The sequence below is a fragment of a genome, unplaced genomic scaffold, assembly GCF_019419815.1.
Source record: "Pyrus x bretschneideri cultivar Hongxiangsu unplaced genomic scaffold, Pyrus_bretschneideri_v1 Contig37, whole genome shotgun sequence".
Classification (NCBI taxonomy): Eukaryota; Viridiplantae; Streptophyta; class Magnoliopsida; order Rosales; family Rosaceae; genus Pyrus; species Pyrus x bretschneideri.
The window spans coordinates 1,746,025-1,769,009 of record NW_025999690.1 but is presented as its reverse complement, the minus strand read 5'-3'; the positions used below and the strand labels follow the sequence as shown (position 1 = coordinate 1,769,009).

The 22,985-nt window shown below is 35.6% G+C and overlaps 2 protein-coding genes and 1 pseudogene across 2 annotated transcripts; 1 reads left to right on the top strand and 2 right to left on the bottom strand.

The window, feature by feature from the left end:
* The first annotated feature begins 3,377 nt into the window (after positions 1-3,377).
* On the top strand, positions 3,378-5,625 carry LOC103927770 (reticulon-like protein B22). Its single transcript, XM_009336716.3, has 4 exons — positions 3,378-3,674; positions 4,495-4,636; positions 5,268-5,337; positions 5,447-5,625. Exons 1-4 carry the CDS (start codon positions 3,487-3,489, stop codon positions 5,584-5,586), a joined length of 540 nt encoding a protein of 179 aa, XP_009334991.2. The 5' UTR covers positions 3,378-3,486; the 3' UTR covers positions 5,587-5,625.
* A 143-nt stretch (positions 5,626-5,768) lies between these two features.
* On the bottom strand, positions 5,769-7,697 carry LOC103927769 (mitogen-activated protein kinase kinase kinase 20-like). The gene has a single exon (XM_009336715.2). It carries the CDS (start codon positions 7,267-7,269, stop codon positions 6,199-6,201), a length of 1,071 nt encoding a protein of 356 aa, XP_009334990.2. The 5' UTR covers positions 7,270-7,697; the 3' UTR covers positions 5,769-6,198.
* Positions 7,698-12,176: 4,479 nt separating this feature from the next.
* Positions 12,177-18,535, bottom strand: LOC125480885 (annotated as a pseudogene).
* Between the last annotated feature and the right edge of the window lie 4,450 nt (positions 18,536-22,985).

The following is a 22,985-nucleotide window of genomic DNA, read 5'->3' as shown; positions in this document are numbered from 1 at the left end:
CCAATAACTCAATAACATGCTAGCCAATAGCTCAATAAGTATACCTGCATACGAGTCAGAACCACCTAAAGTGGTATGTACGACAAGACTGGGTGTAAATAAATATGCTTAAGTGCTACGATCACGTGAAGATTGTGCAAATAATCGCGGGTCACCTACAAGTCGAAACCACCTAAAGTGGTCTGTACGATAGGACTGTGCACCTATCTTGGATCCAAGGTGAGCGTAAGGTGCAGGAGGTGAACATCACATAAAGGACTGTGTCCTGGCCACGGGCAGGAGCACTAACACCGGGATGCAGGTTTATGAGCTATAATATATCTCAACACAATCATACTTACTACCATCACTATCATCAACATGTACTCGCCTAAAGCTTACCTGGGCTTCCGCGTCGTCATTTAGCACTTCAAAGCATTCACAATAGTTAGGTTCAGGTAATATCCATATGAATATGTCATGATGCAATCTAAACCCAAACATTTCATGATATTCCCAAAATATATAATACGGCGTAACATGTACAATCAATAACACCCTACTCCCAAACAATTTAATTTTGAGAGTAATCATCAGTGATAAGCCCAATTAGACACTAGTTAAATTAACTATCATTACTTACCTTTTCTTACTTTAATTTCTTGATTCTTCACGCATTGATTTATGATCAACATTTAATCACCAAATCATAAAGCTAAATCTCACACTTCCCACCAATGTCCCTCACATTGCTCAATTCACTAAACAAGGCTATTGTCTCAATTATTTAATTTCATTTATTATATGGCTGCATCTAACGTCTTGTTAAACTGCCTACGTAACCTAAACATGAATCAATTTATTCGTAGTTCGTAATGATTAATTGTAGGTAACAAGCATAGATCACTTAGAAATGTCTGTGGAACTATCAATTATATGCCTATGAAAGAAAAAGACCCACTCACTTGGAGTCCACGCTATGATTATCTTGCACGCATATCGAGACATCACAATCTATCGTCGCCTGTAACCAATTATCAAATCATGTCTCAAAGTTCTTACCGATAGAATACATAATTTACATAAAACATATCCTCAAGGACCTTCAAGAATAATTTGAGACCCATTGACCAAAAGTCAACCGTCGATCTTTGATCGACAATAGGGTCTACAACCCTGGATAACTCGATTCGGAAGATCCGCATATCAGATTTCTAATTCGTAACTTTCAAAGATCCACATTATTCTTCTAGAATAACATACTAAGATTTTATTACAATCCAACGGTTGGATCCTCGCCAATTCCCAAAACTGATTAGCAGTTAACGTTTTATTTGATGAACTTACAAATCCAATTCGGAAAGATTTGAACGTTGGATTCCCAATCCGTAAGTTCCTACATTCTTCAAATATTATGTACTACAATGTAACAAAATTTGGTGACGATCCAACGGTTGGATCGTCAATTCACATAAATACCTGTTAATGTATCGTAGAGAATTTAGGTTACAACGATCAACCTACGTCATTCAAATATCAAGACTAAATTCAAGACATTTAACATAGCCTAAAAATAGTATTGGCGGCCCACTGGCCAGGCACCGCCGCACCACCGCCGTGGGTGGCGGTCGGCCGTCCCGACTCACCGGAAAATCCAACTATTTCCAAAAATTACCAAAATTGATAGGAATGAAGATCTCAAAAAGAGGAACAACTTTCATACCTGCCACAAAGTCCAAAAGTGGACGGAAGATTGTCAATTTTGCCCACGAAACCGGTGGGTGCCTAAAGCTTCCCGGTGTCGATTCGTCGTCTACAGTGGTCCAACGGGGTCAAGGTTGGTTGGGTTTTGCTCCTGGAAGGATGAGCTACAAAGCCCAGGTGGTGGCATTGCCCATCGTTTTGCCGATTTGCCAAAAAATAAAAAAGGGTGGCTAGAGCACCGTGAGAACCGTCAACTTTCGTGGCCTCAAACCGCTACATACCGTGGTTAATCAAGGTGGTTCTTGGGTGAGTTTTGTAGAGGGGAATGAAAGTTTCAAGATGGTGTGGTGGTGTCAAAAAGCTCTACCGGAGTTGGGCAGAATCGGCCTTGGAAAATAGGTGGTCGCGAGTGAAAAAACCCATGGGAGACCTGGGAGTTTTTTTTTTTTTTTTTTCCTTCTTTCTTTCTGATTTCTGATTGGTCCTCCATCCCTTTTAATTTGATTGATCTCTTTTTCTCTTTACATAAGGCTGATTAGTTAGCCTTCCCACAATGTGAGAGTTCAAATAATTTAACTACCATTAAATAACCAACTTCAAATGTCCGTAATTATATCGTTAGAATTCGGACTCGCAAATGGCTTTCGCCTATGCGTTCGTAGTGGCAAGTACTACGAGGATATGTTAAAAGAATAAGTCATACGTCACTCTAACCGATGATCAACGGAAATCAAAGTCCTTACCTCTAGGGCATTTTCGTAAATTCACGTTTCTAAAATTAATAAAAATGTAAATAGTTTGGGACGGGTTGTCACAAATAACCACCATTATAACTCTACAAATTATGTAAGACACCAAAATAAAATTGAAAAGAAATTGAGGGGATATCCAAAGTCACCCCTAGGTAGGAGTCGTAGGAGCTTTGAGAAGAAGCTTTATTTATATATGGAAAACTTTGGTTCCGGCTAGTTGATCAAAATTCTGTTTTATTCTTGTTTGTGTTAATATTAGTTTTTGGATCAGAAATTATTATTTGTCTGAAAATTTAATAGAAAATGGATGGAATTAACAAAAAGAATAAAAATGTTATAAGAGAGTGAGTTCTAAAACCATGAAAACCAGAAGAAGAAATAATTAAAACAGAAAAAAAAATTAAAGCCAAATGAAAGATATAACACCATTTAGAGTTGGTTTAACATTGTTAAAATTATTTTAAAAACAGCTTTTTTAAAAGTTGAGATTAAAATTACGTTTGTTAAATAAGAAAAAAAATATTTTTTGTCAAAATAATGGACTCAAACTCCAAAGTAACAGAAAGTAGAAGCAACTCTATCTTGCTTCTAAAAACAGCACTTCTTCTTCAATCTACTGCATTCCGGATTGAAATTTTTTCCTCTCCCATAGTTTAGTTGAATTAGCATGCATTATCTTATCATTTATTATAAAAAAATATATGCGTTTAATTTGTATAAAAGTTTAGAAGCCAACGGTGTATAACCATTATTAAAACATAATTTTGTTTTCGTTTGCATTGTTTTTTCTTAGTCAAATGCTTTTTCTTTAGTTTGTGGAAACAAACTCAAATAATCAATCATAATTGTTGCAATTTGTTCAAAAAAAAAAAAAAAACTCAAAAATTAAAATAAAGAACATCTATTTTACAAATATACAATAAATAAAATAAATAAAAAAATTGCCAAGTATCTGAGCCCAGTAATGGATTTGACCAAAAAACGAAGAAGAAAAAAAAGAGTGAAAGAAACACAACCGGATGAAGAGATGATGAAATGAAGAAATGAAGGAATGAAGGAAATGGTGGATTACCGATCGGAAGTAGGGAAGCCGGTGGTAGTGCTAATATGCGGAAGCTTAGTCTATTACCACTGCGCCCACCGCAACTCCAGCCTCCTCTCTCTCGTCTCCGACGTCTTCATCGTCCTCCTCTGCTCACTCGCCATTCTCGGACTCCTCTTTCGCCAAATGAACGTCTCGTAAGTCCTCCCACATTTCCCTTTTTTCCCCTTCCCCTCTGCCTCCCCGGAAAATTCAGGAGAGTGGTTTGTTTTTCTGGGTTTTGACTTTTGAGGAATTAGGGATTCTATGGTCTTGTTATTGGGTTGTTGGCTGGATTGGGGTTTTGGGGTTTAATCTGATTTTGTTTGAAGCTGAATACAAATTTGTTATACTTTGATTTAGTGTGATTACAAATGCTTTTGAGAAATTTGGTTTTGGTTTAGATTTTGGTAGGGTTGCATTGAATGAATGCATTCGAATGTAAGTAGATTAAGTTACTACTATGATAGATGAATCGATTAGGGGGTTTGATGTCAAAAGATGAATTTTACAATGGATACTATACTAATGGTGGATTAGGGATTCTGAGTTCTTGTAATTGGGTTGCTGGCTCATTTGGGGACCAGGTTTTATCCGGTAATGGTCGAATGTGATGCAATTTCTTTTTTTTTTTGTACTTAATTCGGTTTGAGTACAAATACTTAAAGAAATTTGGGTTTTGTTTGGATTGTGATGCCCTTCTACACTCTATGGTTGTATTTAGTGGATGCATTTGGAAATTTAACAGGTTATGGAGCATTGAAGAAGTACCAGAGTTAGTACTTAGTACCATGATAGATGAACTGAAAAATTGTGATTTCTTTGAAATTAAATGCTGTCAGTTTCAAACGAAAAACATGTCAATGGTACCATTTCATAAGAGGCCTCGATGTCATATAATGATTTTACGTACTTGATAATATTGTAGCGGTGAATGGTAATCTTTGTGTTCAAATATCTAATTTTATTGTTGATTAGGGTACCAGTGGATCCACTTGAGTGGCAGATTTCGCAGGACACTGCTAATAGCATTGTTGCGTGGTTAGCCAATACCGTAGGAGCAGCTGAGTCTGTATTGAGGGTTGCGGCCACAGGGCATGACAAGAGGTTGTTTTTCAAGGTAAGAATGCTTGATGCCTAAAAAGGATTTTTGTCTTGATATGAGGTGTTGCAGAGTTTCTAGAACTTAGCTGGTATGGATGATAAATTTCAAAAGCTTACATTTAGATATAGTGCCGCTTGCTTTATGTATCAAGGGAGAGGCTTTAAAAACCTGTATTAAGAACTTGGAAATTGTCAGAATTTTGATTTCTTTTGGCATATAACTGCATATGCATGTTGTTTATCTGCACATGTGTGTTTCTCACTGGGAAGACTTCGATGTTATGTTGATGAAGAATCTCACACCACTGGGAGCACAATTTATAATGTACCTTTGTTTTACTATAAATTATATTCTAAGAACAAAGTGGAAGCTGAAATTTAATTTTAATAGAAGTACACAAGAGAACAAAGTTTTTCACAGAGGTACATGTCGCCCTGACTATATTTTTTCAAGATATCAATCTATTTGTGGAACCTTAAACCTAAGTAAGGCAGCTTGTGGTGGCAGGTTCTTTGCTCTAATAAAAGCATTCTGCTTGAAGAACAATTTTTGCCTCTGCTAGTCCATCAAATTGATCTTTTTTGTTTTTCCTTTTTGTTGGGATGTTTGCGCACAGCTAACAGATGCAACGTAAATCTTTCTCCAGGTAGTGTTTAGTCTCTACATGCTATCGGCTTTGGGACGGTTGATTTCAGGTCTTACAGTTGCCTATATTGGTACGTTGGTTTCTTAAATCTGTTACCTACCTCTCCGTAGCTGAAATGATTTAAAGTAGTTTGGTCTTTTGGCTCAGGGTGACATGTATTGAGTTTGCACCTGAAACAGGACTATGCTTGTTTTGCCTTTATATGGTTGCGGAGAATAGTGAGTCAATCAGTGCATGTTTGTCTCGATTTCTGAGGAGAACAACTGATCTAACCGAGGAAGATGCTGCTGAGAGTGATACTGTACAAATTGTTGATTAAATGACACTATTGCTGAATAAATGCTGGTTTTTGCTACAACCTTGTGCCTTTACTTAACACGGTATTGAATCATTGTGTCGTGAAAATTGAAAAAGGGCAAGGATCGGAGAAGCTCAATGAGCTTTACAACTTGTGAACTACTTATATTTTAACAAGTTTCGAAAAAGGCATAAAGCTTTAACTGTTGAATGAGCTTGAGAACTGCAACTTAAAAACTACTAAAGGAAACAAAGATAAATGAATCAAAGTGGAACTATTATTCCATATATATAGAGTGAAATCGATACAGCCACCAAGAAGATATTACATGTCAAAATTTACAATTACAGATGTGGAATAATGAAGTATTACACCAATCCATGAACAGCAGAACAGGTAACAAAACAATTCGACTTAAGCTGCACCCTCTATTGCAAAAGTTGAGTCCTTTGATGCGCCGTTGTTGGAATCACAGGTCTTGGACTCATGAGTGCCAGAGGAAGAATCGGCGCCTTAACTGTAGTAAATGTTTGGGGACATAATCAGACTTCCTCCTCAAGCTCAACCTCCTTCGGAAGATGTCTGCATTGTACACATCCCTGACTTTGTCAACAGGTATGGAAACAAGTAAAGCTAAGCTGCACCCATTACAGCAAAATTTGACGCCTTTTGGCAAGCCGTGCTTGGAATAACCGGTCTAGGGTTCAAGACTGCCACAGGAGGAATTGGTCCAAAATCTACTGCCTCTTCAGAACTCCAGCTTCCGAGGGGTATAAAGCTTCCATAATCGCCTTGCTCCGGAGATGACACTGAAGCAACCTCCTTTATTGGTTCAACCTCTCCAACTCTGTCCAGTTTTGTCACGAACGAGTGCTTCAATAGCTCAGCAGCTGTGGATCTCTTGAAAGGGTCCCTCAGTAGGCATTTTCGCAAAAAGTCTTTAGCATCTTCTGATAACCAGCCAGGAACATTGGGAAGTTTTGAAGCAATAAGAGGCTTTAGGTCAGCGCCGCCCTTCACTTCCCATGGCTGTCTCCCCGTTAACATCCCGAGTACAATGCAACCTACTGCCCAAATATCGGAAGGCTGCTCCTGAATTTTGTGAGTCACAGTTTCGGGAGAAAAATACATTGATGTGCCTTGGCGTGACAGCTTCTGCATCGCCATCTTTGCCAACCCGAAGTCCCCAATTTTCGGCACAAAACCAGAATCAGATCTCACAAGCAATATGTTATCCGGCTTCAAATCACAATGCACATAACCCCTTTCATGAATGTACTCGAGCCCTTTCAGAATCGCTTTGGTATACTTGCTCACATCCGATTCGCACAACCCTGAACCGCCCGATTTCTCGATCAAATCCCCAATTGTTCCTCCATCGGCATACTCCAAAAACACATTACACTTCAAGTGACCATCGTCCCCAATGGTCAGATTTGTTCCATAGCTTCCGATAATAAAGGGGCAGTCCCGAAACAGGGTCAGATACGAACTTTCCGTCGCGAGCTCATTTGACTTGGAGAAGGTTTTCACCGCCATCATCGTCGGGAAACCCTCGCAACCCAACTTGGACTTTTTCACGGTCGCCAGATAAACCGACCCGAATCCCCCACTCCCGAGCATCGGCCCTCGAACCCACTCGAATTTCGAACGGAAAAAGCTCTTCTCTGGTTCGTCCGGTCTCTTCCTCTTCATCGAACCCATTGTTTTCTGGGTTCAGAAAAATATGATCAAAAGAGGCACCGATGGAATGGGTAAGAAGAGAATCAGAGTAATCAGAGAAGAAACAGAGAGACTGAACTGGTTGGCGGCGGAGGAGTGAAGTCGGCGGCGTCAGTGATCGACGCAGAAGACGAAGACGAAAGAATCGCGATTGAAATAAAAAATTCTAGGGTTTGCTTGGATTGAAGGCGGTCGCTATTCGCTACTGTGTAAGGAGGATTTGGGGGGAAGTAGAGTTTGGATTTCCTAGTGGGAGTTGGAATTCAGGGATTGGGGTTTATAAAGAAAGCGCGCGGAGGGAATTATGGCTCCAACGGTCATATTGTCTTCGCGGTGTTCTTACGCTCCAATTAATGCAACCAAAAGAAAATATCTTAATACATCACATACTTTCGTAAATTTGAAATTTGAAATATCTTCGACCGTAGATCTTACGCCATCTGGCGCATCTTAACCAACTTACCCAATTACCTCATTTCAAGTCACATTAGCAAATTAGAATTGAAAAAATAGTAAATTACACAGAACTACCTCAACTATTAAGTTATTAACAGTTTCATACCTCATCTTTAAAAATTTTTAATATCATACCTTATGTACGAATTTGTTGCAATATTCTACCTTCGTTACGTTGTCTGTTAATTCCTCCGTTATATGTTGACGTGGCTGAAGTTGGGTCCCACCATCTCCACATATGAACTTCCCCATGGCCTACCACGTAAATTTCCCGCCGAAATTAATTTCCACGTCATTTTTTCAAAAAAAAAATTGAATGTTTTTTTCAACATAATTTTTTCTGCCAAAACTAGTCCATGTCAGCAAAAAAACAAAAAAATAAATAAAAACAATTAATTTTTTAAAGGGTCCAATTTTGGAAGATAATACAACTTAAAAAAACCAAATGGAAATTCTACATAAACACATGATGTAAGCTAGAGATAAACACAAATTCTACATAAACACATGATCTAACCAAAAGATGAACACAAAGTCCACTTTAAACAAAACATTTGCAAAGACCAAAAGATGAACTATAGTTCATATGGCATCGTTAATCCATCCAACATTTACAAAGATATCCATTAGACATCCTTAAATATCCCAAAATGTACAGTGCATTGATTCAAAAAACCTACTAAAATCCATCTAGCAAAACAGTGCATTTTCAGGTTCCTAATCAGTTCAAAAAAACAAAAGAAATTCAATGTTTGTGATGTCTAATTCCAGAACCCATGTACCATAATTTCAATCCCTATTGCACATAAAACATGAACTAAAAAAAATAGTAATTTGTTATAATTTTTGGCATCTTTAGGTCTTGGTTTGCCTTGTCTTTCTCTGCTTGGTGGCTCTCAGTGAATGAGCTTCAGGATTTATAGATGAACCATCCCCTGTTTGTGATGCCTAATTTCAATGTTCATTACAAAATGTTAGATGCAAAGCAATGTTCTAAACTAAACTTGCTGTTGTAAACTACCAAGGAGAGGATTAAGTTTTTACCTTAGATTTCCTTGTCCTCTTTCTAGGTGCAGCTTCGGCTGATGATGATGCTCTCCCTTTTGCTGGTGTGGATGCCTATAACAAAGGATAAAATCATTCAATAAAGGATTAAAGGGTGAAAGGATGAAAGGATTAAAGAAAGTACAAAATGTTACCTGTTTGTCCCTTGGAGGAAGATGTCGATGATGGGTCCTTGAATTATGTCCTTCTTGCTTGCATATAGTACACTTCAAAGCACCCTACCCTTTCCTTCCTAGCTTAAGTGGCTTAGGAGGACCTTTATGATTATTTGGTGGGTTGATGGGAGTTTGTTCACCATCTTTCTCCAATTTAGCAGCTTCTTTGTTTCTCTTCTTCCTTGGTCTTCCAGGTTGCCTTGTATATAATGGAGGCAAGATTGGTGGGTTTTTAGTATCCTCCCACAATGACATACCATTCATTGACATTGTTAAGTGAGAATAAACTTCCAAGTACCGTGCCTTTGAATAGTAAGCATCCACATAATCCGCAGGTTTTTCTCTCTTGACCATTGTGCAATGCACCTGCCACTTAAGAGTTTGGCTTCCTCCAACTTCTTCTTAATCTTAGGGCAAAGATCTCCTACTTGCTTCATCATTATACCTCGCCTCATTTGAATTCTCTTCATCAACAGTGTAAATCATTTGCAGCATAGTTATAATAGGCTTTTGCCTAAGCCCTATAAGCCCTAAGCCCTAAACAAAGAAAACACTACATCTTCTTCACCAACAAAAAAGCACCAAAAGGACCCCAGTTAGTGCAGCCAACAAACCTTAGGAACACACTCACCCCAAATGTAAAAAATTGCAATTCAACATATTTAACAGGCAACAACAAAGCAAAGCACAAAGCACAAAGCACATCACAGACAAAAGCACAAAAGGACCTAAAAGGACCCCATTATCCTACAAATCAGTAAGCATTTTGAATAAATTTGAAAACAACGCACCCATCTCCAACAAACAAAACACCAAAAAGACCTTCCATTATCCAACATTAGAATAAACAAAATAAAAGCACCCAAATTTGAACTTTTGTTAAACAATAATCCAAACGACCCCCAGGACCACCAGCATCCAAATTACCTTTTCCTCGACAACAATATACAAAGCACCCATCGGATTCCCTGGACCACCAGCATCTAAACAACCTTTTTCTCGACAACAATAAACAAAGCACCCACAGAGCCCCATTCTACAACATATCAGTAAGCATTTCGAATAAACAATCAATGAAACCCACAGATCGCCAACAAAGATTTTGGAATCAACAAACCCAGAATAATGGAAATAAAATAAGGGAAGCAATGAAGCACAAAACGAACTAAAATTTGTACTTACAGTAGGTAGGCGTCGTTTGCTCGGGATCCTCACGCACATTCCACCCCATTTTGAATCCTTCGAAATAATGTCAAATCCTTTGAAAACCAGAAGAACTTAGGGTTTTCAACAAAAACGAACAAACGGAAGGTAGGTGATGACAAGACGAACTTAGGGTTTTCGCTGAATGAACTATTGATCGCGAGTTGGGTAGCGATTTGGGGCGGGTGATATGAAATTAGGGTTGGGGTTCTTTGATTTGGGAACTGGAACGAAGAAATGGAATGGAATTGCACGGTTTGGGCTTTAGGCTTCAATTCGAATTGCACGCTTCACGAGGGAAATTTAAAAAAAAATAATTTTTTTGGTTATTTAAAAAAAAAATTTATTTTTATTTTTTTTTAATTGTATCAGAAACCAAAGTGAAAGTTCATATGTGGAGGGTGGGACCCAGCAAAAGCCACATCAGCATATAACAGAGGAATTGACAGACAACGTAACGGGGGTAAAACATTGCAACAAATTCGTAAGTAAAGGTACGACATTGAAACTTTTTAAAGATGAGGTATGAAACTGTTAATGACCTAATAGTTAAGGTAGTTTTTTGTAATTTACCCTTGAAAAAACTAGCCACTTAGTATTATGGTCTGGTTCAAATCTTGTGGATAGTGAATTCGATACCAAATTAAATTGCCCATTGTGTGGCTTAGCCCAATTCCTCCTCCCTTTAGTTTATATATTGTTGTACTAAAAAAAAAATGAAAAAAAACTAATCCAAGAATTCAAAAGCAAAATCTTGATCAATCAATGTGCTTAACACAGATTCTAAAAGAATCAAATCAAAGTTACATAATGCTTGCAAAAAGAAGGATGAACTGACATGTCGAAGCCACCAACTTATCCTTTTTTTTTTTAAATAAAAAAATAAATTATATGTGAAGGAAAAGTCCAACAAAAAGCATCCAAGAGATCAAGCCAATAAGCACAAAAAACAAAAATTTCAATTTCAATTTTATTGCATCTATACTATATATTAAGAAAGACCTCCTTATCAACTTTTTGCCACTTTTTATTTCACTTTTGATACACTTTTGACAAAAAGGAGGGCAAAATAGTAATTTTGTACCTTTTGACCCCATTTTTCGTATTTTACCCTCACTTTTGATACACAATATTTACATAAAGAGAGGTAAAATGGTAATTATGTAATATTAAGAATATCCCAGTTTTTCTCATTTTACCCTCACTTTTGATACACAATATTTACATAACGAGGGCAAAATGGTAATTATGTAATATTAAGAAAAATATGCCCTTATTAAGAGATCCCATCATCATTGTCTCATACTCTTTTTAAAATTTTAAAAACTAATCACACTCCTTAATCAAAAAAAGAAATTGTTCACACACAAAGTGTGGGCTTATCTTCTAGTAATAATAAAGCAAAAACATCGTAGTTCAAATCCACTAAACTACAAAAACAAAAGCTTTAATCCAAGGTTTGAAACCATATAATCTAAGAGTGAGCACAATTGTAATTCCGTTGAAGGAGAAATGTAAATTTCAGAAAGCTGTTTTAAGTTCGAAATTAAAATTGAAAACTATTTTTGTTCAGATAGTAGCTAGGTTATGAATATACATAGTAAACATAGAAATGAAAATTTTCTACAATACTAAATCTCATCTATTAAAAAAAATATCTAAATTAACAATATAAATTCATAGACAAAATGCATATTTGTTCTTTTAAAGTTGTGCAGTTGGGTGTTAATTTTGTTATACCTGCAAACATTTGGAAAGAAAACTAACATTTTAAAACTACTTAAACTTCTGGAGGCAGCCGCGTTTGTAAAATTCTTATGGATTGGCTTATATAACTAGAGCACCAACTCAAAAGAATTTCAGGGGACATGGCCAACGCCGGTCCCTTCTGTGGTCCGCCACTGCCGGCAAGGGAGGCGGCGGAAGTGGTGAGAAAGTTGGGTTTGGAGGCAGCAGTGCTTTGAGTAACACACAAAAACACAAACATAAGTTGCATAATGAAACATACCCTGCAGATATAACTTTTTACATCATATTACATATCAACGCAGTTTTGTTATCGTCCCAAATTCATATGCGCTGACTAAGCTATAACAATAACGTAATATCTACGCCGGCCTTCAGCCCTACATGGATCCTTTCATTGCTTTACATATATGTTTACCCGAATATACATAAATGTACAATCAGAAAATACATCACGGCAGCTCCAATCATCCGGCTATTCTTCTAGCAAAGAAGACGTATTAGTTGTCCTGTATTTCTTGCAGAGTATTTCTATAAAACTAGCAAACGTATACCCCTCTTTCAAGAATCCCACATTTTATAAACTTTTCAACAATAACGAAAACTAGGAGACTTAAAGACCATCAGTTTGGTGCATCGGCATTGAGTTTTCATCAATCATCACCACCGTTGTTTCTGTATTCTTATAATTTCTTGTAAAAGGTGTCGTTCTTGAAAAGAATAGGTAATGCTTCTGCCTTCTGTTAACTGCCGCACTCCTCAAGCAAAACCTTCATGCCAAATAGAGGGATCGGAAAAACTGGAGGGCCCAGCGAGCCAAATGGATCCTCTGTTAATGCTTCTCCCTTTCTATACCCCCTCAGCTTCTGAGGTTTTGACATCTGCATAACATCCAACTAGGATAATCAGTATAAACTAAAAAATATATATAAATCCATTAAGCTCATGTATCAAATGCACAGCCTGAGACCATGTTTCCAACAGACAATGCTAGATTAAGAAGCCATATGAGAGACAACCAGTCTTCTATAAGATGCAGATAAAATGGGAAACAAATAATCAATGCTCATGATCATGTGCACAAATCACAAACGGGAAATTGACAAACCTTCACCGGATAGCTGTTGAAAACGAACAACTATGTGTTTCCCAAAAGTATATTTCTTCAGAGCATCAATATGAACTCTTATAAGTTTGAGCAGTATTTCCCGCTGTCTATCATTGCTTGTTTCAAGAACCTTCTGAACCACATAATTGGCAAATTGGTCCTTCATCATTGACTGGAATATAAAAAAAAAAAACAACGACACTCAATATACAGAAAACATAAAACCAGCATTATGCAGCATTCAATATCTACACTTTCAAACTCTGCATGGTCCCCAAGAGTCAAGCAGAATCCACAATACTCATGCTATTAAAATACCAGAGTGCGTTTGAAAACTTTTTGGAACCAAATGAAACCTACTCACATGGAAATGAAGTCTTCAGCTCGACTTGTAAATAAAATTTGATATTTCTAACTAAATGTCGAAGTGTAAATAAAATTTGATATTTCTAACTAAATGTCGAAGTGCACAACCAGATGTTTCCTAATTGGCTTAGGTTTCTAACCATAATTATTATGCTCCCTTTGAGCCAAACCTTCCTATCAAACAGATATCTAATGTTGATGGGCACTTAAAATTAATGGAGAATAAAAAACCTTAATACATGGGATAGCCTATCATATTCGTTTTTGCTTCACTTACCAACAGGCTATCGTTTTCTTCCATTTGTCCAATGATTTCCTCAATCAAGAGCTCCCGCTCAGCAGTATCACCATACTCCAGACCCTTCTCAACAACATTTGATGCATATTTATGCTGACTCAATTGTACAATCTTCCCAACCAACTTGCTGATAATTTGGCTTCTTTCATTGGGCTTTCCCCATTCCAGAACATGCTGCAAGCAGTATGTTGTTCCATCTTTTTATTACATTCAATTAGAAATAATAGAAACATAGACAATGTAAGGACACATGACGAAGAAAAACGTAAATTAAAAACTAAGGAACCATCACCTATAACCATTAGCTAGAACACCATGAACTACATTTACAGATTTCTTCTCATCGTCCAACAAGAATCTCTCAACTATTTTTATGCTTCAATGAATTGTTGTTGCTAACCTGTCATAACCTCATTTTTCCACAACTTACTTTAAGCTAACTCTATCATCATAAGATGAAGTGGCCAAGCCAGTCTTCGAGAAGTCCATTCTTCAAAAATGAGTCTTTAACTTCAAATTTATCAATAAAGACTCCAGCACCACATTTTTCTTCTCTCTTCATTGGAAAGACACCACATGACATATTTGGTTTGACTTTAATATAATTATAATAGCCATTGACCTAACTAAGAACCAATCAGCCTTTACCCTTAAACCATTGCCGACATTTGAAAGAAATGTATAATTGCGATATTGTTCCAAGAGTTATTTCAATCAAGAAAAGCCATTTCGGCTGGGTGATACTGTTCAAGAATTTTACCACCAGGCAGCATTTTCAGAATTCTAGAGTAGTGAAGTCATTTTCCAGGTGCTAAGAGAACATACAGAAAATTAAGAATAATACTTAACAGGAAAGACAATCAAATTAGGGTTTAGGGTATTTGTCGAACCTCTCTCTTAGCAAACAAAAGAACTGACGAATCAAATAGTTACTGTGTTCTAAATAAAGAATCAACAGACAGCACAAGTACAAAGTAGAAACCAACCTGGGTAACATAATTGCCATACTGATCTTGAGCTAGATCATAAGCAGATTCCAAGATCTCATCAACTATACATTGACTTTGAAGGTCATCCGAACAATGCTCCAAAACTCTCTAGCAAGTTAAGTGTAATGTTTCAAAATCTGATCCACAAATCTAATTGGTGACTTCATAATGGAATACTGTGTGCTATACCTGTATGACACGACAGCCATAGGGATGAGTAGAAAGTACGGCAACTTGTCCTTGAAGAGCAGAAATGATAAATCCAATTTTCTCTGTGGGAATGCATTCTATGCACTTCTGTATTACATGATTTCCATTTTGATCTCGTACACATATCATAACATGTCCATCAAGCTCATGCACAAGTTGTATTTTCTGGTCAAGCTCAATAACTTCGAGAGCCTAAAAGAAACATCCAGCACAAATGTAAGAAGAAAAGATTCGGATAATATAAAGCATAAAGACAACTTTTCCCAGACTCATAAAGAGATGTTCCCTCCACATCCATATAGAGTACTGTTCATTGTTTACACAGCAATGGGTTTTTGAAATAACTCCTGAAGTTTATCTTCTGCGTTTCTCTCCAACCAACCCTATCAACACTTGCAGTATAAAAATTTCTATAAATAAAGCATCCCTTGGTAAAAATCTCATAAGCAGAAAATAGCCTGCTCATCGGACTTATAAAAACATATTTATTTTGAAAACATCAAGTTTTAGCATACCTTCTGGATTACACGACAACCATACATCTGCAAACTTAAAGGCAACATTTGCTCAGCAAGTTGATCTGCAAGCTCCTTTTTCTGCTCAGGAGTCCCATATTCAAAAAACTGTAACATAAAAATATAAGAATCATACAATTTTAAAAGGCCATCCACAGAATTCACAAGTCCATAAAGATGATAGGTGATGCAACAAAAATGCAATTAAGCAGACACAAATTATGAAATCATACCTTTTGAATAACATAATTTCCAAATACATCCGTCATTAATTTTGAAGCACTTGGAAGAATCTCTTTGAAAACAGATACCTTGTCTTCAGCACTGCTGTATTCTAGCTTCTGTTGAATAAATCGACTCCCATGTTGATCGACACTGAAGTTATATATGAATATTAAAAAATTATAACTAATATTATAACCACGATCACGTTATGTACAAGTAAAGGAAAAACAAACATGGAGCAAGCAATACCTGAAATCAACAATGCGCTCAGCTATATCAGAAAGTTCAAATTTATGGGGATTACTAGATTTCAGTTCTTCAAGTAAAGAGTGTCTTCTAGGATCAACCAAGATGGAGCTTCTCTGCCCTTGCCACCCAGAATATACTCCACTAACGGAACCTTAAGGAGTCCTCAATTCATATTTCCGACCAAAATGATTTGTTCTGCCCATTGGAGATGATGGCAATATTGGATTACCAAGAGGTGAGGCTGGATACTGTGTCATTACACCCATGCCAGAAGGAAGTCCATAATAATCACTACCATGGATTGCCACATTTCTTGGACTTGGAATACCCTGATTACCATTAGTTGAAGAGTGGAATTTTGGGCCACCCGTATAAGCACTAGCATTTAATTCTTGTTGTGAAAGTTGGCCCCTTGATGGCAAGTAACCATATTGAATTGAAGCACCATATGAATCCTCCAAATCCAACCCTAGGTCACCATTAATCGATGCATTGTTCCTCGACCCATCATGCCCAATATTAGATTCATTTGTCTGTAGGTTCCCTGTACCATCATCAGGTTGACATTGTTGAGCACTTGGGGAGGAGGTTGGCAAAGGAACATCATTTGGTATGAACCCAAGAGCAAGCGCGTATGAGGCACTTGTATCTGGACAATCATTGATAGAGTTTGAATTTGGTTCTGGTAATTTTGACTTATCGAGAGAAGAAGCATTTGGTGAAAGAGAATGTGCATCACTATCAATTAGTTCATTTGTTGTTCCAAGACTTGATGAGAGAGAGAGTGATTATATACAGGAGATGGAGTCCGGGGGAAGTCTTGCTAAAACAAACCACCAAGAAAATAAAACTTATAAACACACGGCAACACAAACTGGAAAATTATAGCTGCTACATTAAATGAAAACCTCGTAAACCACTTGCTGGCCAAAGGAGCTAAGAAATTCTGAACTGCATGGTTAATCATGAATCCATGATTCCAAATGTAGTAGTCATATGTTATAGTTAAATGCACGAAGAAAATATTAAAATAAACAAAAGAGGAGTTAAACATGGTTTAGTATAAGTAAGACATTAATTTTTTAATAAAATTTATACGTACTAAACCACTTACTTTAACTCCTACCTGTATTAGATCCACTAAACTCTTATTATAACTTGCCAAAGAAGCCGTGTCCTTGACAGTTATTACTGCAACACTATCTTCTGCCAAGTTATCTTGAGATTTTCTGGATGAACTCGCATCATTAGGGTCCTCCTGAAGAGTAGAAAGAGAACCTTGGGAAAGATGTAAGGACCCACTGGTACTGTCATCTCAAGAAGTCGATCTTCATTTGGTTCCTAGACCACCACTATGGCGGACCACATGATGATTCTCCCGTACTATAAGTGGTGGAGGTGGCCTTGCATTCAAATTCATATTCGATAAATAGTATGCCAAATGAGTGGGGTCTGAACTCAGTTTTTCTTCATTTTCAACACTATCTACAACATTGTTTAGATTAGTCAAGCTTGTTTTCATGCTGGAGTTCTGTTGACATAACAGCTTTTCAATAGCGGAAATGGAACCTTCCATACTTGGTGGAGCACTGCCACTTCTATTAGGTATAAGTTCAGCTCTATCTCTCTTAAAGCCACGCCCCTTTGAAATGAAGCTCGACTCCTCTGCTGTCATACTTCTCAGTGGAGATCCAAATGTTGCAGAATCCTTAGATGGGGGCCACTTCATTTCCCTGCTGCTTTCTACCATTCTCATGAGACCCTCGGTTGCCATCCTACCAGAATAATGCTTGTTTTTATGTATCAGCAATTACCTTAAAAAACAATTTGGTGGCACATCCAAGCCATGTTATGCTTCTTTCAACAGTCCACAACTGCAAGTAAAAAAATATGATCCAAGCAGGTAGAACACACACACAAACTAAATAATGCAGTCGTAACAAGAAGCCCCTGCATTGGAACCACTATCTAAAAATCCCCGCCTAGGCGCTAGGCGGCTGGCCACCACCTCAATTAATTCGTAGGCATTTGAAAATTAAGAAAGGGCGCCTAGACCTGCTTAGACACCCGCCTAGCCTGTCCAAATCCGCTTTGGCACCTGCCTAGATTGAAAATCTCACTTAGACAGAAAATAAATAACTTTCATTTTGCGTTATGTTCTAATACTTTATAATCTATGTCATTCTATTTTGCAATTTATGTATCCCAATGCAATTACCAAGCATTTATTTATATGATATATAACTAATTTACTTAAACCTGCCTAGGCCCCGCCTAGGCGGCAGGCCCCAGCCCACCTCCTGACTAGCACCTAGCATCTTTTAGAACCTTGATTAGAACATAGTTTGTATGAATTATCCACACCATTTCACTTCACATGTTCATAGAGATTATAATGCAAAATGTGTTTTGAAATCTATTCTTCACTTCACATGTTCATAGAGATTATAATGCAAAATGTGTTTTGAAATCTATTCTGCAAAGAATAAACTAGTTCTGCATTGCTAACTTACAGAACAGACCCCATAGAGAAAACCTACAACAAATGCAGAAATAGGTGTCCACGTATCTTATGAAAAACTATTCACATACCTAATATGCAAACAGTAACCAATCTATCATAATGGAAAACAAGCACCAAGGGTATTGAAATATAGGTAAATCATTTTACATCAGGCATTTTCAAATTGTAAGACTCCCAGCCAATGAATGAACTTCCACCCAATATAACACTTAATTGCCAATGTTTTGACCAAAACATTAGTCTAGGTTTATTAAACTACTTGAGAAACTTGGTTATATTTTGGTTCCTTAAAAAATTTGACCACCTAACATAATTCAATTGTGTTTCGAGCCTATATTAAGCTACCAATTTCTTGACCACAGAGTATATGAGTCAAAGTACTACAGTATAAATCTACCGAGTACCAGCAAATTTAATTAGCATCTCAAGTAGCATGAATGTTCTACTCACACTGTCTTACGGGAATGAGGATAAAGATACACTTTATTCGCGCAAGAATGATGTTATCTGCATAACCATTTCTTATATTAAAAAAACCAACTTAACGAATGGAAACCGTTGTGTACAGTCCATATTCAGATATATTATACTGCTTTTCAATTAAATGCTCTCTACTGCATACAATTCATGTATTTGTTTGAATCACCCAACCGTGGTCAATAACCAATTACACTCGATTAAGTACGGTCGAAGTGATTGTTCATATGGCTTACACTGTCAGCTATGCATATTTTTCCACTCTAATAAAGTACACCACTCCTGTTTCAGCTTTCCAACCTATAAAGATGCTAACTTCATTATACAGCACTACAGTTAAGCGCATTTCTTTCCGAAATCAAATTAAGAAAAATTTGACATTCAAATGCCACAACAATTGCACTGTTCCATGAAGTAATCTTACTATCACAGCCAAATTGACACAAAACTTGTAACAATACTTTTGAAAGCAAAATTTAATCCATTATTCATATACTCATTTAACACCCTATATACATAGATTTTGAATAATTTTCCAAAAACACAACAAACCCAACAAAAATATATCAAAAAATAAAAGTAACCAAGTTCCCAATAGTATAATCCATCAGAACAATACAAACTTGCACATTTTTTGTATAAGGACCACGAGAAAGAAGCAGGGAATGCAAAACCTTGAGAATTAATACTAAAATTTTGATCAGAAAAAAGATTGAAATGTCTCACCAGGGAATGGCGGCAGCAATTCTTCAGAGTCTGAAACTTTGAAGGGACAAAACCCAAAGCCCAAGTCCCTCTGCAGAGCTCTGGAATTGCTGAGCAGGGGAAGTTTGAACACACAGAGAGTTGAGGAGAGAGAAAGTCTTTGCACAGAAATTGCATGAGACTTGAGAAGAAGCAAAGAGAGTTTTTCTTTGTTTGGAAAATACTAAATTGAAAAATGTTGCTTGCGTAACATTCTCACTTCCCAGGGTTTGCAGTTTTTAATATTTAATTGTTTTTGTTTTTACTTTTTTTTTCTTTCTTAATAAAAGAATTGGCTGGAGACTTTAGGCCTGACAATTTCTGACACGATCCGATAATTCGATACAACACGACACGAAATTAACAGGTGTTTGGGTCGACACGATAACGAATCGGGTCATTATCGGGTAACCCGATAAGCACCTGTTAAGATAACGGGTTGATTCGGTATACACGTGGGTAACACGATACACGATAAACATAATATTATTTTTATAATTTTATAACCCTAAAAAAATACTGTAATAATTATATACATTAATTTTACAATTTTATACCCCTAAAAATTATAATAAATATATATATATATATATATATATTAAATTAACTATAAAGTTTATAATAATTATAATAATTATATATTATAATAATTATACCACCAAAATATTAACTATCTATAATAATTATATATATATATATTAAATTATATAAAAACTATAATAATTATTAATTAATATGCATGATGCATTGCATGATTTGCATCCATTGATGTGATTTCTTTCCATTCAATTTCTTGCCGTTGCCGCCCTTTTTGATAAAAAAAAATGGAGGGAAAATGAAAATGTTAAGAAAAGTTGAAAATGAAACAAAAAAGTGAGGGAATTAGGGAAAGATGTTGGAGGGAAAAGTGAAAATGATAAGAAAAAGTTGAAAAGGAAACAAAAAAGAGAGGGAAAAATGAAAATTAATAGAAGTGGTGAGAAATTTTTTTTTTTTTTTTTTAAGTTATTAACTTTTTATCACACACATGACATATCTCACTATTTTTATAATGACACACGTGATATACTATTCCGTGTACCAGTCAATTATAATTTATACGTACAAAATAAATAGATTTAAATCTACTTAATAAATATATATATACACACAGACAGAACTTGATTGATGCCATACGAATTCTCCAAAACTAATTTCAACGATCCCAACCGTCAAACTTGTTTGTATATGCTTTGAGATCACATCAACAAAAAATCGTAAAAAACAAACATTCAGAGATCAAGTAACGGGACAAAGCTTTTCGACGGTTATAAACGAAAAATCACGACTTAACGGTTATTTTAACTTCGATTTTGATGATTTTTTATAGCTACACTCATTGACCCTATATGAATACAATGAATGAATTCGATCTTCAATTTAAAATATTTACACAAGTGGATACCACAAAATCTTATGTTATACTTGATGAAAGTATAAATAAACTCTAAGAAGTGTTAGTTAATCTATTGTTTTTATGGGATACGAATTCTCTTAAACTAATTTCAACGATCCAAACCGTCAAACTTGTTTGTATATGCTTTGAGATCACATCAGCAAAAAATCACAAAAAACAAACATTTAGAGATCAAGTAACAGGACAAAGCTTTTCAACAGTTATAAACGAAAAATCAGGATTTATTGGTTATTTTAACTCCGATTTTGATGATTTTTTACAGCTACACTCCTTAACCCTATATGAATATAATGAATGAATCAGATCTTCAATTTAAAATATTTACACAAGTGTATACCGCAAAAATCTTATGTTATACTTAATGAAAATATAAATAAACTCTTAAGTGTTAGTCAATCTATCATTTTGATGGGATACGAATTCTCCAAAACTAATTTCAATGATCCAAACCGTCAAACTTGTTTGTGTATGATTGGAGATCACATCAGCAAAAAATCACAAAAACAAACCTTCAGAGATCAAGTAACGAGACAAAGCTTTTCAACGGTTATAAACGAAAAATCACAATTTAACGGTTATTTTAACTCCGATTTTGATGATTTTTTATAGCTACACTCCTTGACCCTAAATGAATACAATGAATTAATTTGATCTTCAATTTAAAATATTTACATAAGTGGATACCACAAAATCTTATGTTATACTTAATGAAAGTATAAATAAACTCTTAAGTGTTAGTCAATCTATCGTTTCGATGAGATATGAATTCTCCAAAACTAATTTCAACGATCCAAACCGTCAAACTTGTTTGTATATGCTTGGAGATCACATCAGCAAAAAATCACAAAAAACAAACATTCAGAGATCAAGTAACGGGACAAAGCTTTTCGACGGTTATAAACAAAAAATCAAGATTTAATGGTTATTTTAACTCTGATTTTGATGAATTTTTATAGCTACACTCCTTGACCCTATATGAATACAAAGAATGAATTTGATCTTCAATTTAAAATATTTACACTAGTGGATGTGGATATCACAAAATCTTATATTATAATTTATATACGTAATAAAAGTATGAATCAACTATAATATTAATAATTATATACATTAATTTAACAATTTTATATTCCTAAAAAGTAAAAACTATAATAATTATATATATTAAATTAAATTTAAAAATTGATGACCATTGGGTCGGCTGAGATTAAATCTTAGCCGTCCATTTCATAATTATATATACATATATATATATATATATTAAATTTAAAGTGTTGTTTTATTAACCTAAGTTTGTTTTTATTTACTTTATATTTGTAGATTGTAGTATTAGTACTATAATGAGTGTTGAAATTATATTTGAAATTGACATGATGCATGATTTTTTATGATGTAGGATTTTGATAATAATTATGATGGTTCAAGTTCGATTGAAAAAAATGAATTGCAGAAGTATTTGGAGGATAAAAGAATAGATAGAAAAGTAGACATAGATGTTCTTTCTTGGTGGCAAATGGAGCGTTTTCATTATCCAATACTTTCTTAGTTAGCACGAGATGTGTTAACAATTCCCATTTCAACTGTTGCATCAGAATCTGCATTTAGTATTGGGGGTAGAGTACTAGATCAGTATCGTACTTCATTGTTACCAGAAACAGTTCAAGCTTTATTGTGCACACGAGATTGGCTATTTAGAAAATGAGGTAATATATTTTTATATTGTATAGTATTATTATTTTATTTATTTTCATAATTATTTTGGTAAACTTCTCATAATTTGAATGATTTTTAATGTTTGGTTTTTCTATACTTAGTTTATGCGGAAGAGAGTTCTGACGTGGAAAACCTTACTGAAAACATCTTCAACATAACTCTTGAAGGCAATAGATCAAGCCAAAGTTCCAATACAATT

Excerpts from the sequence above, each read along its gene's own strand:
- LOC103927770 (XM_009336716.3), top strand. The coding sequence starts at position 3,487 with ATGAAGGAAATGGTGGATTACCGATCGGAAGTAGGGAAGCCGGTGGTA. Across the intron at positions 3,675-4,494 it reads TTTCGCCAAATGAACGTCTC|GGTACCAGTGGATCCACTTG; the intron begins GTAAGTCCTCCC and ends ATTGTTGATTAG. Across the intron at positions 5,338-5,446 it reads TCTTACAGTTGCCTATATTG|GACTATGCTTGTTTTGCCTT; the intron begins GTACGTTGGTTT and ends CACCTGAAACAG.
- LOC103927769 (XM_009336715.2), bottom strand. The coding sequence starts at position 7,269 with ATGGGTTCGATGAAGAGGAAGAGACCGGACGAACCAGAGAAGAGCTTT.